Source organism: Lutjanus erythropterus, chromosome 23, assembly GCF_056507025.1.
Source record: "Lutjanus erythropterus isolate fLutEry1 chromosome 23, fLutEry1.hap2, whole genome shotgun sequence".
NCBI lineage: Eukaryota > Metazoa > Chordata > Actinopteri > Lutjaniformes > Lutjanidae > Lutjanus > Lutjanus erythropterus.
Window position 1 is genome coordinate 2,014,536 of NC_139339.1, and position 12,515 is coordinate 2,027,050.

Below are 12,515 nucleotides of genomic sequence, written 5' to 3' on the forward strand. Positions count from 1 at the left end.
AAACATTTGTTCTTACAGTTATTTTATGGACACCGGTGTCAATCTATTAACTTTTAGGTTTGAGACTTAGATTAATTCCATCAAGACTTAAAGACCTGAATCTGAGTCAGTGCTGCTCCTCCAACGGGTCAAAAACTACAAAGAAAAAGTTTGCATCCAGATCCTTTAAATGAGGTTAATGCAGGTATGTCAAAAAGTAAACAGTAGCAATGAGTAACAGCAAGACTGTGTAATAATTTACTGCAGTGGACACACAGGGCTGAACTTGGCTGCCTCTGTCAGTCAGCTGATAAAGCAGGACGGCGTCACATGAAGACCGACTGCTCAGTCTGCTCTTCACTCTGAGACAACATGACTGTCTGAGCCATGAAACAGGTAGGTGGCTTTTTAATCTAATGGTAAATCATTTTAACTGACGCGTTTCATAAAAAATTACAAAATAAGAACAGCTGGTGGCTGTGATATATGTGTAAAAAGGAATGACATGCACTCTTTCATCTGTTCAGAACACTTTAGTTTAATGCAGGAGTTTGGTCAGAGTCTCTTTTGGTGTCCACTTGCTGTATATTCAAACAAAATACACTATAATTATGTCAATGCATAAATTCTGTGCAATGTCTGATTTGGTCCATGTGTTAACAGAGCAGGTCAATGTCCAGAAGTCACAGCGACTGACTGGGCATGTTGATGATGTTGCACAGTGTGTAGCTGCTTCATGCTCTTTTCTGCTTGACTGTGTTCCACTTTTTTGTTGATTTGTTTATCATAGATACGTCCAAATACATGCTTTATCAATATCAAAGCAATAATGTTGAATCCTCCTCCTTCAAGCTCTACCTTGACACCACAAACCAATCAGAATCCCGTTGTGTGTGAGAGGACAAGTCCGAAAAATGTCTGGATTTAATTTTGTAGATCTGTGAAAAGTACAGTAGAGATATTGAATTTGATCTAGTCACATATGAGACACAGATATTTTAGAAGCTCAGAGAATCCTTGGAATTAAAGTTTTACAACTGGTTTATTTCAGCTTTCAAACCGTGATGATGCCTCGCCTGAAGGGTGGACTTTTCAATGCTGCGGTTTTCCATGTTGTCCTCCTCCTCCTGACACAATTCTGCGCAGGTAACCTACAAACAAACCAGCCCCGCCCCCACCAGGAAGCCACTGTGCAAGCAGCTTATTGTATGACCCATATTCTTATCAACAGGCCAGGTGTGTTGCTCTGTATGAGAAATGGTGGCCACACATCAAGATCAAATTACACATTTTACAGAGGCTTGAGGCTCAAGCATGGATCGAGTGAGGTTCACCACCTTGTGAAAAACTGCAAACAGTCCAAGAGTTCAAGAACAAAGTTTCTCAACGCAAAACTGCAGGAATTTCGATTTTGTTGCAGATTTTTTATTATAGATTTTTTTGCTGCAGGCATCAAATTCAGAATGAGAAAAGTTTGCTAGTTTCACAACAGAACATCCCAGTTGTATTTTGCATGCATGTTCCCTGCAGCAAGTTATAAAACCCAAACCTGTTTGTCCTCAGGTCAGTCCCAGTTGGTTGGTCCATCTCAGCCAATAGTGGCAATAGCTGGTGATGACATCATTTTGCCATGTCACATTGAACCCGCCGTTGATGCCTCAGGCATGACTGTAGAGTGGACGAGACCTGACCTGAACCCAAGATTTGTCCACGTGTGGCGTGACGGAGTGGAACTGGAGAGTAAAAAACATCCGTCCTACAGAGGAAGGACATCGCTGTTTGTCAACAACCTGAAACATGGAGACATTTCACTCAAGCTTTCCAAAATGAAACTCTCTGATGTGGGAAAATACAGATGCTTCATTCCTGCGTTGGGTAGAGAATCTACTGTTGAAGTTGTTGTTGGTGAGTGAATATACAGGATTCTGATGCTCTGTAAGCTTGAAAAAGATGAATGAACTGTGTCTAAGACGAGGCAGTTGAGGTTCTGACACTCTGGAGCAGATTGAGAAGACGCTGAATTAATTTATGTCCAGTTTGGCCTGGGGACACCTCAGGATCCCTCTGGATGAGCTGGAGGACATGGCTGGGGAGAGGGGGATCTTTGCTGGCCAGGACAGTCACAATAAAAGACATTTTTTTGGGGAAAATGTTGCAGGCATCAAATTCAGAAAACAAAACTAGAAGTTTGCATTGCATTCTGTTTTCATTCATGTTTAACACAGCATCTAAACTTTTTTTTTAGAATTGTGGTTGTATTTTCTGTGTGCTCCCTGCAGCATGTTGGAAAAAAACCTGTAAAACTGTTTCTCCTCAGGTCAGTTCCAGTTGGTTGGTCCATCTCAGCCAATAGTGGCAACAGCTGGTGATGACATCATTTTACCGTGTCACCTTGAACCCACTGTGGATGTTTCAGACATTATTGTGGAATGGTCGAGACCTGACCTGAACCCAAGACTTGTCCATGTGTGGCGTGATGGAGTGGAAATAGAGAGTGTAAAACATCTGTCCTACAGAGGAAGGACGTCGCTCTTTGTCAACAACCTGAAACATGGAGACATTTCACTGAAGCTTTCCAAAGTCAAACTCTCTGATGAGGGAAAATACAGATGCTTCATTCCTAAACTGGGGAGAGAATCTACTGTTGATCTTGTTGTGGGTGAGTGAATTTACAGGATTTACACTCTGAACTGGTTGAACTGGTTTGGGCAGGAAGCTCCCCTGAGGAGGTTTTCTAGTATGTCTAACTTTGAGGACATATCTGGACAGATACAGAAAACAATAGAGGAATTTAAATCCAATCTGGTCTATAAATGTCCTGGGACAAAACATGGACAATTTTACCAACATTATTGAAGCTTTGAAACTGAAGTCCTTCCTCTTTCTGATTCCCATAGTGAATCAAATGTGTCCCAGAATATACTGTCATACTGTAGGTCAGTTCCATCCACCTGATCTTTACATGTTTGTGATCATATATGTATTGAAACCACTTTTTTTAATATTCCTCTATATTATCATTAGGTGTCCTCTCAACAATCGTCATCAGCTTAGCAAGGACACAGAATAATAAAGACATCAGCAGAGCAGTTCTCCACTGTGAGTCTGAAGGCTGGTATCCAGAGCCTGAGGTGTTGTGGCTGGATGGTGAGGGACGCGTCGTCTCTGCTGGACCTATAGAGACAGCCAGAGGTCCTGATGGTCTCTATACTGTCAGCAGCAGAGTGACTGTGAAGGAGAGACACAGAAACAACTTCACCTGTAGAGTCCAACAGAAGGACATCAACCAGACCAGAGAGACACAGATCCGCTTTACAGGTGAAACGTTTTGTTCTAATGTGCTCACTTTTTTCAGCTTTTTCAGTTTTCTATAATCTGAATGTCATGTTGTTTCTCATTTCAGACGATGTATTCATGGTCCCGTCTTCTTCAAGTGTTTGTATCATCGTGGGCGTCTGTGTTTTTGGCTTTCTGCTTTTTTCTGCAGCTTTCTTTTTTTTGAGACGAAGACGAAGCAAAGGCCGTAAGTTATAAATCTGTTTTACTTGTTTCTGAATTCATATTGTGAAACAGTTGCAGCTTGGGTGGGTTTAAGACCAAAAAAGTGCTTGGGTAGGTTTAGGGTTAAGATCATGTTTCAGGTTACAATGACTATGTTACGTTATGTCAGGTGACATCACCAAAAGTTTTGTAGCTTAAAAACCTTCTCTCACATTTTGATTCTACAACCTAACAAAGGCAGCCAAGGATAAGTGGCCACACAAAGCTGGTTATCACCTCGGTAAATCAACCCAGGGTTTCCCAAACTGGACATGAGCGCGTTCACATAAACATACAGCATAAGTTTCCATGGTGATATACGGCAGTAAGAAGTGAGTCGGTGTCACAGAACTGAAAACCCAGGGTTAACCCTGGAAGTTACTCGCTAACCACGAATCCTGCTTCATAGTACAGACCTCTGGTCTCCTGGGTGAAAGTCCTGTGTTTGTTTGAGACATCCACCCACTGTCTCCTCCATGTGTGGACCTTCTCCATCTTTACATTGCATCTCATACAGCTGCAGATGGATTTACACTGAAGTCACTTGAGAAGTGTTTTTAATGGGTATCGTGTGTGTATAGCTGAAGGGCGGTGACAAAACTTCAGTATTTGTTCAGTTCAGAATGAGAACTGCCGCTGTGTGTGAAGAACTGTCTAGTAGTAATGTTGTAATGTTGAAGTCACAGCTCCCCTCACATAGTGATTTTCATTAAGTTTCAATAAAAGAATGAACTTTGAATGAAACACTTTCCTTCCTCTGTTTGTTCACAGAGAAGAAGATGCACCGCAGCAATGAAACTGAAGCTGGAGCAGAAACACAGCAGCTCTGCACAGGAAATACAACACTGGTAGTCTGGGATCATAAACAGTTAGAGGAGAAAGAAGAAAAAAAGAAAGACATGATATATGTGATTTCAGTTTTGATGGGACACAAGAAAGAACTGGAGAACTCCAGAGACAGAGTGAAATCAGAGCTGGAGGAGGTGGTGATAAAGATGGGGGAGAATGAGGAGAAACTTAAGTCAGTAGAGAGTGAAGTTTTTATGAAAGATAGCAAGAAGCAAAAACTGTTGCAGGTCAAACTGGACCTGGACAACAAAAAGACAGAATATGAGGAATATTTACAGAGCACTCAGAAAGAACTAGAGACAACAGTAGATGTGATTAGAATAATAACAGAATGGAAGAAGGAAGTTGATGATCAGATTGAACAAATGAAGCAACAAACTGATGAGACAAAGAGACAAAAAGATGAGACTGAACTTCAGTCAGAGAAAGAGGAGGAGACAAACCAAACCACTGATACATTGATGTTAGTAGAGGACAGACTGTAATGACACTTTACATCCACAGTTATTACAGCTTTTAATTTGAAACAGTCTGACATTGACAGTAGAATCAGTGTATTTCTCCAACAGTCCAGCTAAAGACTCTCAGTTTAAGGTAAAACACAACAACAAGTCACATGTGGACTTTGGACGAACAGCTGGACAACAGACTGGACAGACGATTAACAACACAAACAACAAGACAGAGACGCCAAAGTATGACAGTCTGGTTGTGTGTTGTAGTTTGGATAGATTTAGGCATCAAAGCAGCCTGTTTAGATTTAAGAAAAGATATTTGGATTAAAATATGTACTTTATGTTATATGTAACATGACGTAAGTGAAATAAGTCACATGACATGTAAAATTATGTCTTCAAACTACAGATAACATTGACTTTGAGCCTGTTTGCCTGTGTTTGTTTGACCCATCCATCTGTACCACCTCCTTCATCCTCCTCCTCCTCCACTTTCTTTCTCTTTATACAATGATGCATAACATGGATATTAACTTAAAAGTCCAGTGAGTTTCCTACAGACCTGAAGTGGTATCAGTGCTTATCGATCCTTAGTCTAATTTCACTCGCATTTCTCAGTCTTTCCAGGATCTCGCAGGCTGTTTTTGGAATTGATGCAGCCTGATTTCATGGCAGCTTTTCTAAAAGATTGTTATGCATGTTGAAATGTTTTTACACATTTATTGCATTGAAATTGCAGGGACAAGTGAAATTGCAAAGAAAAGTTGCTTTTTTTTAATTTTTTTATAATTCATTAAAATTAAAGGCAACCTGTTACAGGAAGAACCAGTCCACACTCTATTTTGACTGCTCTAAGTAATCTTAACAAAAAGCCTTCAGATTACCAAAAATCCAACAAAATCTGCTGTATATTCTCACTCTAACCATCACACTTCTTGGGTGGAGCCTTTTAGACTAAAGAGGTGGAGCTGGATCAGGTCAAATTTGGTTCTCCAGTGAGAAATTCTTGGAATAAGTAATAATTTTGTATTGTTGTCACATCCTTATATTTGATCTAACTTTTTACATGCTTGTTTTTTACTGGTGTCACAAAATATTTCAATTTGGAGTTGACAGCTGTTCAATCTGTAAAGATGTGGGACTCAGAGTTCTGATTTTATTGCAATTGAACTGTGTTTTTGTTGTTGTTGTTGTTTTTTTTTTAATTTCATGTTTTCTTAAAATAAAAAAGTAGTCCATCCTGCTCCATGAGGTCCATGAGATGTTATTTATATTACAGGACTCATCATAATTCTAAATATGCGTCAGGGTTAGAATATTTTAGAAATATAAACATTTGTGATGAAATTAATTACAGACTCTGACATTTAAAGCACCACAAAGTAGAGAGTACATTCAGATGCTTATAGGAGGAACATTACTGTGATGAAACACATCAGTGTTGGTGTTAATATTCACATTTCTTAATACATTTATAAATATTAGTATTTGATGAGTTAAAAAGGGCTTAAAACACCACCACCGGTGATTTCTCATATCATCCACTGATAGATGACGGATGAACAATATTGAATGAAGGTTAAAGCTGGACTTAATAAAGGCAGACTAAGTGGTTTCAAGCGTTTGGATTGGCTGTTGCACTGGATGCAGCCTGTACTGTAAACAAGGAGTTAATTATTCACTGACAAAGTCTGACCTCTGGAGGGCAGCATTGTAAAAGTTGTTACACTTGAAGTTACTGATGTCGTTTACTTGACATCCGTGTGTTTGCATGATCTCATATCTGATCTCATACTGTTTATGTATCCTGCACTGATTCCCCATTTGCACAAATTCCACTCTGTAATTAAATCACATGGTCATTATTTCCAGTGTCATTAATCATTAGAGCGTGTCTGCTCCAGGTCAAACTGAGGTGATGTCATCATGTCAGTAGTCGACCACAGAGAGTGTGTGTAGAAGCTGCAGCAGCTCGTGAACCGACAGATGAAACATTTTGGTTTATTCGTCGTCTTAAAAATAGAGTCTGGTGTTGTGAGTCAGTTCAAGTTCTCTAGTGCAGGCTGATGATGGTGATGATGATAATGACATATTAGACCCACGTTAATCTATTTTGAAATTTCTCTGCACAGACAATTTAAAGAAAAAAATGTCAAATATGAGTCGTCATATTGTCCAGCATGCTTTGCCAAAAACTCAATTTAATGAGTGTAAAATGAAGTTAAAGAAGAATTATACACAGTTATTCAAAAGCTACAGATTACTCTTAAAGCCTAAATTATAGTTGTATTTCTCCAACTTGCACACGCAGTTTAACAGAGTAACTCCTGCATCCTTCAGTCAGGTGTTGCTGCTCTCAGTGACCTGAAAGAGACGCAGGATATACAAAGACTACAGCTGTGAGATGATAAAACACAAAATAAACTGTTGGTATAACACAACAGGTTATCCTTACTTATATATAAAAAGCATTGCATATCAGTATGGACATATTGTATGCATTATTATGCAGATGACACCAGACTTTATTTTCAAATAAACACACGAGCACCTGTTTTAAATTGACAATGCATTAATGTAATTTAGTTAACTTAAACAGAATTTTGCTAAAATATCAAGTGTATCTTCATAAATCATCATCATGTAATAACAGCTTATATTTAAAAAAAAAAGGAAAACAACAACAACTGCAACAAAAAGACCATTTCAAATGAAATACCTTTCTCCTTCCTCAGTTTGCTCCATTTGTATTTGTCACATTTGCTCCTCCAGAAACTGTGATACAAAAGAAAAAACAATCATTTACTGTTGTCCACATTTCAGCAGCAACATTGTTTGCAAATCACAAATTGTGTTCAATGTTATGAACAAAACTGATCGTGTCGTAGGGCCTGATAGATTAACTGGTGATTATTTTAATTCATTACTGAGGTAAAGTTAAAGATCGGCCACTCAATGTCTCTTCTTCAAGTTAAACTAAAACCATAGCGTCAGTACTCAGCCACAGTTGGTCTATTTAAAAGCTTTGATAGGTTTTCAGATATGTGAACAGACAGCAGATAGAAGAAATTGGTTTCTCAGTTTCACTCTTAACAAACCACTCAGTCTTAGAAATAGACACTGGTGCAACAAGTGTGAAGAAGCTCTTAGACGAAGGCTGATGACAACGCTGATTATTACTTAGAACCATGTCTGACTGGGTTCAATTTGTTAAAGAATAAACAAAAAGTTGAATGAAATAAATTGAATGAATTTCAGATTTGATGTCATTCGTGCTTCACCATCAGTAATCCATTATTTCAATTATGTCAAGTAAATTACCTCGCTTCTTCTTTTTGACAGTAGCATACGTCTCCTTAGGTGCAGGTAAATTCTCCTCTCGACGGCCTGTAATATTTAAAAACAATCATTAACTATGCAGGGAGCTGGTGTGTTGTTACTGTCTGAGAGACATAAAGACATGTACATTTATAAAGCACATATCCATAAGGTTATTTTTTAAGCATTACTTTACTGATGAAAGCCATTGTTGTCAAATATTTTCCACTGACTGTCTTAAACACATGATCTATTTTTTTTTTTTTTCACATGCTATGTCTGTACTTTATTTTGCCTTTACAACAAAGTGTTATTATCACAAATGCATGTGCAATTTGGTTGATGAAGATGAAGTCAGTGAGGTACCTCTTTTCTTCTTCCGATTTGGGACATTTGCATATATAGACATGTCTGTATCAGCTACACTCACATGTTCAAAGGCTGGAAGAAAAAAGAATAAACATATATCAACAGAAGTAGTACTACTACTTGTACTTCTAGCACTAGTACAAGTATTACCATTTAATTAACCTTTTAGTCCTGAGGGCTTTGTATGTTTGAATTTTCTGTGTATTATATAAACTGTTATGCAGACGACACCAGACTTTATATTTCTGTAAACCCAAACTGACTCACCAAAACTGATGCTTGTACAATATCTGGCTTAAATTGCCAATTAATTAAAAAAAGTGTTTCACTTTGAAGCTGACCTTCATAAAAAGTCATCTATATACAAATGTACATATACAAATTATAGTATAATGTACATAATTTAGCTAAGAAAGACACCGCTGTTAAAGTGAAGTCGAAGAAATACCTTTTTTTTTCTTCTTGCGTCTCGGGACGTTAGCATATGTAGACATGTGTGGATCAGCTACATTGGCGTGTTCATTGGCTGGAACAAATTCTAGTGGCAAAACAGACGTATACATTTAAACATAATAAAATAGTAATCTTCACATATTTAACAATTTAATTTAACATTTAATCTTGAGTCACAACCTTAGTTGGAGAATAATACTGGCATATACTACAGTACAGGAAGGGAGGCGGTCTGGCTAAAAGGCTAATTAAGTTACTATCTTAACTTAATTCCTGCAAGGACAATAATATGATATATAAATACTTTGTGTTCCACCAGTATTTCATTCTCACCTGGGTCTGATCCTCCTGTTGGCATCTCAGAAGAAAAGCATGCAACTAGACAGGGAAGAAAAAAAGAGACTGAAATGAAGAACTAGTAGGAAAGTTGTGCATCTGACTGAGTTTTCATCATAAACAGCAGCATGTGACCGTTTTCTTCCTGAATTCTTTGTAAACAATATCACATTTGTTTCCAATGCATACTATATGGTATTTTGGCATACAAATTCTGCAAAATCCTTGATTATGTTCAGGTACAATGTGTTTGTTTTTTACCCCTTTAACAGTACACTGGTAGACTGAAGTAAGTTGTAAAGTTCCCTCTGAGGTTCCTTTTCAGTGGACAAAATGTGACAGAATTCCCTGTAGGGTCACACCTGAGCATCCAGGCCAAAGTATAGATGACATATCTACGTTATGTCATCATCATTTACATGAGCTGCATCTCCCTATACTGTTCATGCAATGGATTTGTACACAAACATTTAATAGAGGTGACAAACATATGTAATACAGATCCAGCTATCCCTGTTAACAGAGTCTCCAGTCTGCAGTGTAAAACACAGAACTGTAGAGTAACATTTGAGTTCATACCACGTTGATACTTCTATCCATATTTACACGCTCCCGTTCTCTTTTGTGTGTAAGTAGACCTTCTGCTCTTTATCTTTTTTGTACCTCTGCGTTTCCGATATTGAAGTAGTCCGACCACCAGCAGCAGCGCAGCCACACACAAAATGGTGAAGACGACCGATAACTGGATGGAGAGCTGATCGGACTCAGGGCTGGAGTGAGGATGAGGAGAAGCCTCTGGAGAAGTTTGGGCTGTTGTGCGTTCAGGTGCAGGAGTGATATATTCTGTTGATACTAAGAGAAAATATAGTTTTACAGTCTTGACCTTTGGTCCAGACTAATTTGCATGAATAACCATTGGATAGATTGCCATACAATTAGGTTTAGACATTCATGGTGGAAAGGATGAATTGGAATAAATCTAGAGATCCTCTTGTTATGAAATTTGCTACATATGTCGAATGTCTTGAACTTTGTCTCACCTCTGACAGTCAGCCAGCTCTCTGGTGACTGAGCTCCAGAAATCACACACTTGTACAGGCCCTCATCAGACTTGGAAACATTGTGAATGGTCATCTCGCCTGTATATCCAGTCCTGCTGATTAGGCCATCTTTATAGAAATCAGCTGAGGAGATGCGGGACGTTGCCCTTTTTCTGCAGCGCAGACTGACTTTCTGTTTTTCCATCACAGGGAGAGCAGGACTCTCCAGGATCACATCACCAACTGAAGAACAAAAAAGAACCAGTTATCAACCATGTGGTAAGATCATGATCAGTTAATGAACCACCAAGGCACACTTATTAAGACAGGCTTTGGACGGGCCCTCCACACCCATCAGGTTACGCTGCAGCTGTGACCCCATCATACATGTGTTCAAGATGGGACTCTTAACAAACGTTAAGTTTGGTGTAGATTGGATCTTTTATACTTTAAGTCATAGCAATTTTGTTCAGCCCCTAAAAAAACAATAATCTGAGCAAATCCAATTGAGTCCTCACACCAATTCAGTGCTCAGACCCTAATGAGTGTATATTTACAAAAAAATATATTAAATATCTTGTCCTTGAACTGCATTCGATTGAATATAGGTTAAAAAATTTTGTTTTTATTCACGTTTTAAACAACATCCCACCAATTTTGGAATGCAGGTTGTAAATTCTTGGTAAGAAGTAGCCAACTTGATGTAGTAAATATAATAATATTACCAAAATCCTGTTAGACATACATTATATTACTTACAGTATGAAGCTATATATTACTGCACCAAATGCTTTTAAACCTTTTCCTCTCCACAGCATTAAGCAACATCATCAAAGCATTTAATACTTAATATGCATATTCCACATATATCGTATTTTTCTTGAGCCACACAGTGCATCAAACTAAATAAAATATAGAAAGTATTACTTGATTAATGTTGGGCAAACATACCAGTGACAGTGATGTTGACGGAGTTGCTTCTGTCTCCGTCTCCATTTTCACACCAGTATTCTCCACTGTGCCGTGCGAAGGCAGGTTTAATGTCCAAGAGTACTGCTGATGTCTCCCATCGCCATGCGTCTGAGGGAATATTTGTCATCAGTCTCCAGTCAGCCGAGCCGTGAAAACCCTCACAACGGAGAGAGATGTGGTCATATTCGAGGAACTGCTGTCTGTTTGGACTTATGTGAAGAAAAGCTGCATCTGTGACAGAAGAAAAAGGAAGAGGTCCGCTCTTTAACAACAAGAAACCCCTTGATAACTCTTCTATTTCCTGATCATCATCAGTGTAGAAGTCAAGCCATAAAATTCAGTACAACTAACATCTGAAGTTTGATTCAGTGAGAGTCATGAAAATAACCTGAGCATATTCATGTATAATGTTCAAACATTGAGAAAATGTTCAAATCTATCTTTAATTGTATATAATCAATTCACAAACCTCAACTCACCAGCTTTGTGAACAAAGTGACGGTTCAGAGTTTGAGCAGTGAGCAGCAACAATCCATTCACTACTGAAGACACAAAAGAGGCAAACACAGGCACATAACACCAACATGACAGCATGTAAACGGTCTACAGTGCTATTGTGCATCACCAGGTTTCACTGGTTAAGTATTATCATGAATGAAAATTGATTTTTTTCAGTGTTTTTGAGGTGAAGACAGAGTCTGTACTCACACAGTCTGATGCAGAGCGCTGTCACCTCCATGTTGTCTTGCCGCTGACTGACTGTCTAAGTAAGAGCTAAATGTGATGTAGGGGAAAGACTCTGTTTCCTGTGCAGTGTAGAGACCACAGCAGCTTATAGCAATAAAGTTGTTTACTTCAGTTTCTGCTTGCTCTCGTGGCTAAAACATTTTTATTTAGCTGGTCAGCTATCAAAGTCATTATGTCTCTAAGAGCAAACTGTCAAACCTGAACAACAATGAAGGAAATGTGCTAAAATGTGTTATTATTTAGTGTAATAATATACATTTCAAAGGGACACAGCTTTACACACAACATTGTCACGTTACTCATCAGGCTTAGTTCTTCTCAACCTATGTAACAATTGTAAAGTAACCTGAGGAAAAAAGAATAAAGGGGCACTGAGGCAAATGCATAAACAATGGTGTTTTTTATTAATAAAATAATGTTAAGAAATGGCAACAAAATAAACAATAACTTTAAATAC

At 38.4% G+C, this 12,515-nt stretch overlaps 3 protein-coding genes across 4 annotated transcripts; 2 read left to right on the forward strand and 1 right to left on the reverse strand.

Annotated features, from left to right (window-relative positions):
• Positions 1 to 442: 442 nt before the first annotated feature.
• Positions 443 to 3,448, forward strand: LOC146305245 (butyrophilin-like protein 2). The gene is made up of 4 exons (XM_084712817.1): positions 443 to 1,125; positions 1,543 to 1,884; positions 2,297 to 2,638; positions 3,004 to 3,448. Exons 1-4 carry the CDS (start codon positions 1,044 to 1,046, stop codon positions 3,351 to 3,353), a joined length of 1,116 nt encoding a protein of 371 aa, XP_084568943.1. The 5' UTR covers positions 443 to 1,043; the 3' UTR covers positions 3,354 to 3,448.
• On the forward strand, positions 3,394 to 6,643 carry LOC146305246 (uncharacterized). Its single transcript, XM_084713056.1, has 2 exons — positions 3,394 to 3,502; positions 4,291 to 6,643. The coding sequence occupies exons 1-2, from the start codon at positions 3,394 to 3,396 to the stop codon at positions 4,851 to 4,853; spliced, it is 672 nt and encodes a 223-aa protein (XP_084569182.1). The 3' UTR covers positions 4,854 to 6,643.
• A 359-nt stretch (positions 6,644 to 7,002) lies between these two features.
• Positions 7,003 to 12,305, reverse strand: LOC146305247 (uncharacterized). 2 transcript variants are annotated; one of them, XM_084712814.1, is made up of 11 exons: positions 12,020 to 12,305; positions 11,791 to 11,853; positions 11,291 to 11,542; positions 10,340 to 10,582; positions 9,963 to 10,151; positions 9,297 to 9,341; positions 8,959 to 9,048; positions 8,508 to 8,582; positions 8,145 to 8,210; positions 7,543 to 7,598; positions 7,003 to 7,187 (listed from the first exon to the last, which is right to left on the reverse strand). In XM_084712814.1, exons 1-10 carry the CDS (start codon positions 12,048 to 12,050, stop codon positions 7,555 to 7,557), a joined length of 1,098 nt encoding a protein of 365 aa, XP_084568940.1. In that variant the 5' UTR covers positions 12,051 to 12,305; the 3' UTR covers positions 7,003 to 7,187; positions 7,543 to 7,554. The 2 variants fall into 2 exon arrangements, with proteins under 2 accessions (XP_084568940.1, XP_084568939.1); XM_084712813.1 differs by having other exon boundaries at positions 11,791 to 12,305.
• Positions 12,306 to 12,515: the final 210 nt, after the last annotated feature.

What these genes read in the sequence shown, in the direction of transcription:
- LOC146305245 (XM_084712817.1), top strand. Translation starts at nt 1,044, where the DNA reads ATGATGCCTCGCCTGAAGGGTGGACTTTTCAATGCTGCGGTTTTCCAT. An exon ending in CCTGACACAATTCTGCGCAG is followed by an intron (nt 1,126 to 1,542) that starts GTAACCTACAAA and finishes GTTTGTCCTCAG; the next exon opens with GTCAGTCCCAGTTGGTTGGT. An exon ending in TACTGTTGATCTTGTTGTGG is followed by an intron (nt 2,639 to 3,003) that starts GTGAGTGAATTT and finishes TATTATCATTAG; the next exon opens with GTGTCCTCTCAACAATCGTC.
- LOC146305246 (XM_084713056.1), top strand. Translation starts at nt 3,394, where the DNA reads ATGGTCCCGTCTTCTTCAAGTGTTTGTATCATCGTGGGCGTCTGTGTT. An exon ending in ACGAAGACGAAGCAAAGGCC is followed by an intron (nt 3,503 to 4,290) that starts GTAAGTTATAAA and finishes GTTTGTTCACAG; the next exon opens with AGAAGAAGATGCACCGCAGC.
- LOC146305247 (XM_084712813.1), bottom strand. Translation starts at nt 11,905, where the DNA reads ATGCTGTCATGTTGGTGTTATGTGCCTGTGTTTGCCTCTTTTGTGTCT. An exon ending in TCAATATCGGAAACGCAGAG is followed by an intron (nt 9,342 to 9,962) that starts GTACAAAAAAGA and finishes TTCCCTGTCTAG; the next exon opens with TTGCATGCTTTTCTTCTGAG. An exon ending in AACAGGAGGATCAGACCCAG is followed by an intron (nt 9,049 to 9,296) that starts GTGAGAATGAAA and finishes TTTTGCCACTAG; the next exon opens with AATTTGTTCCAGCCAATGAA.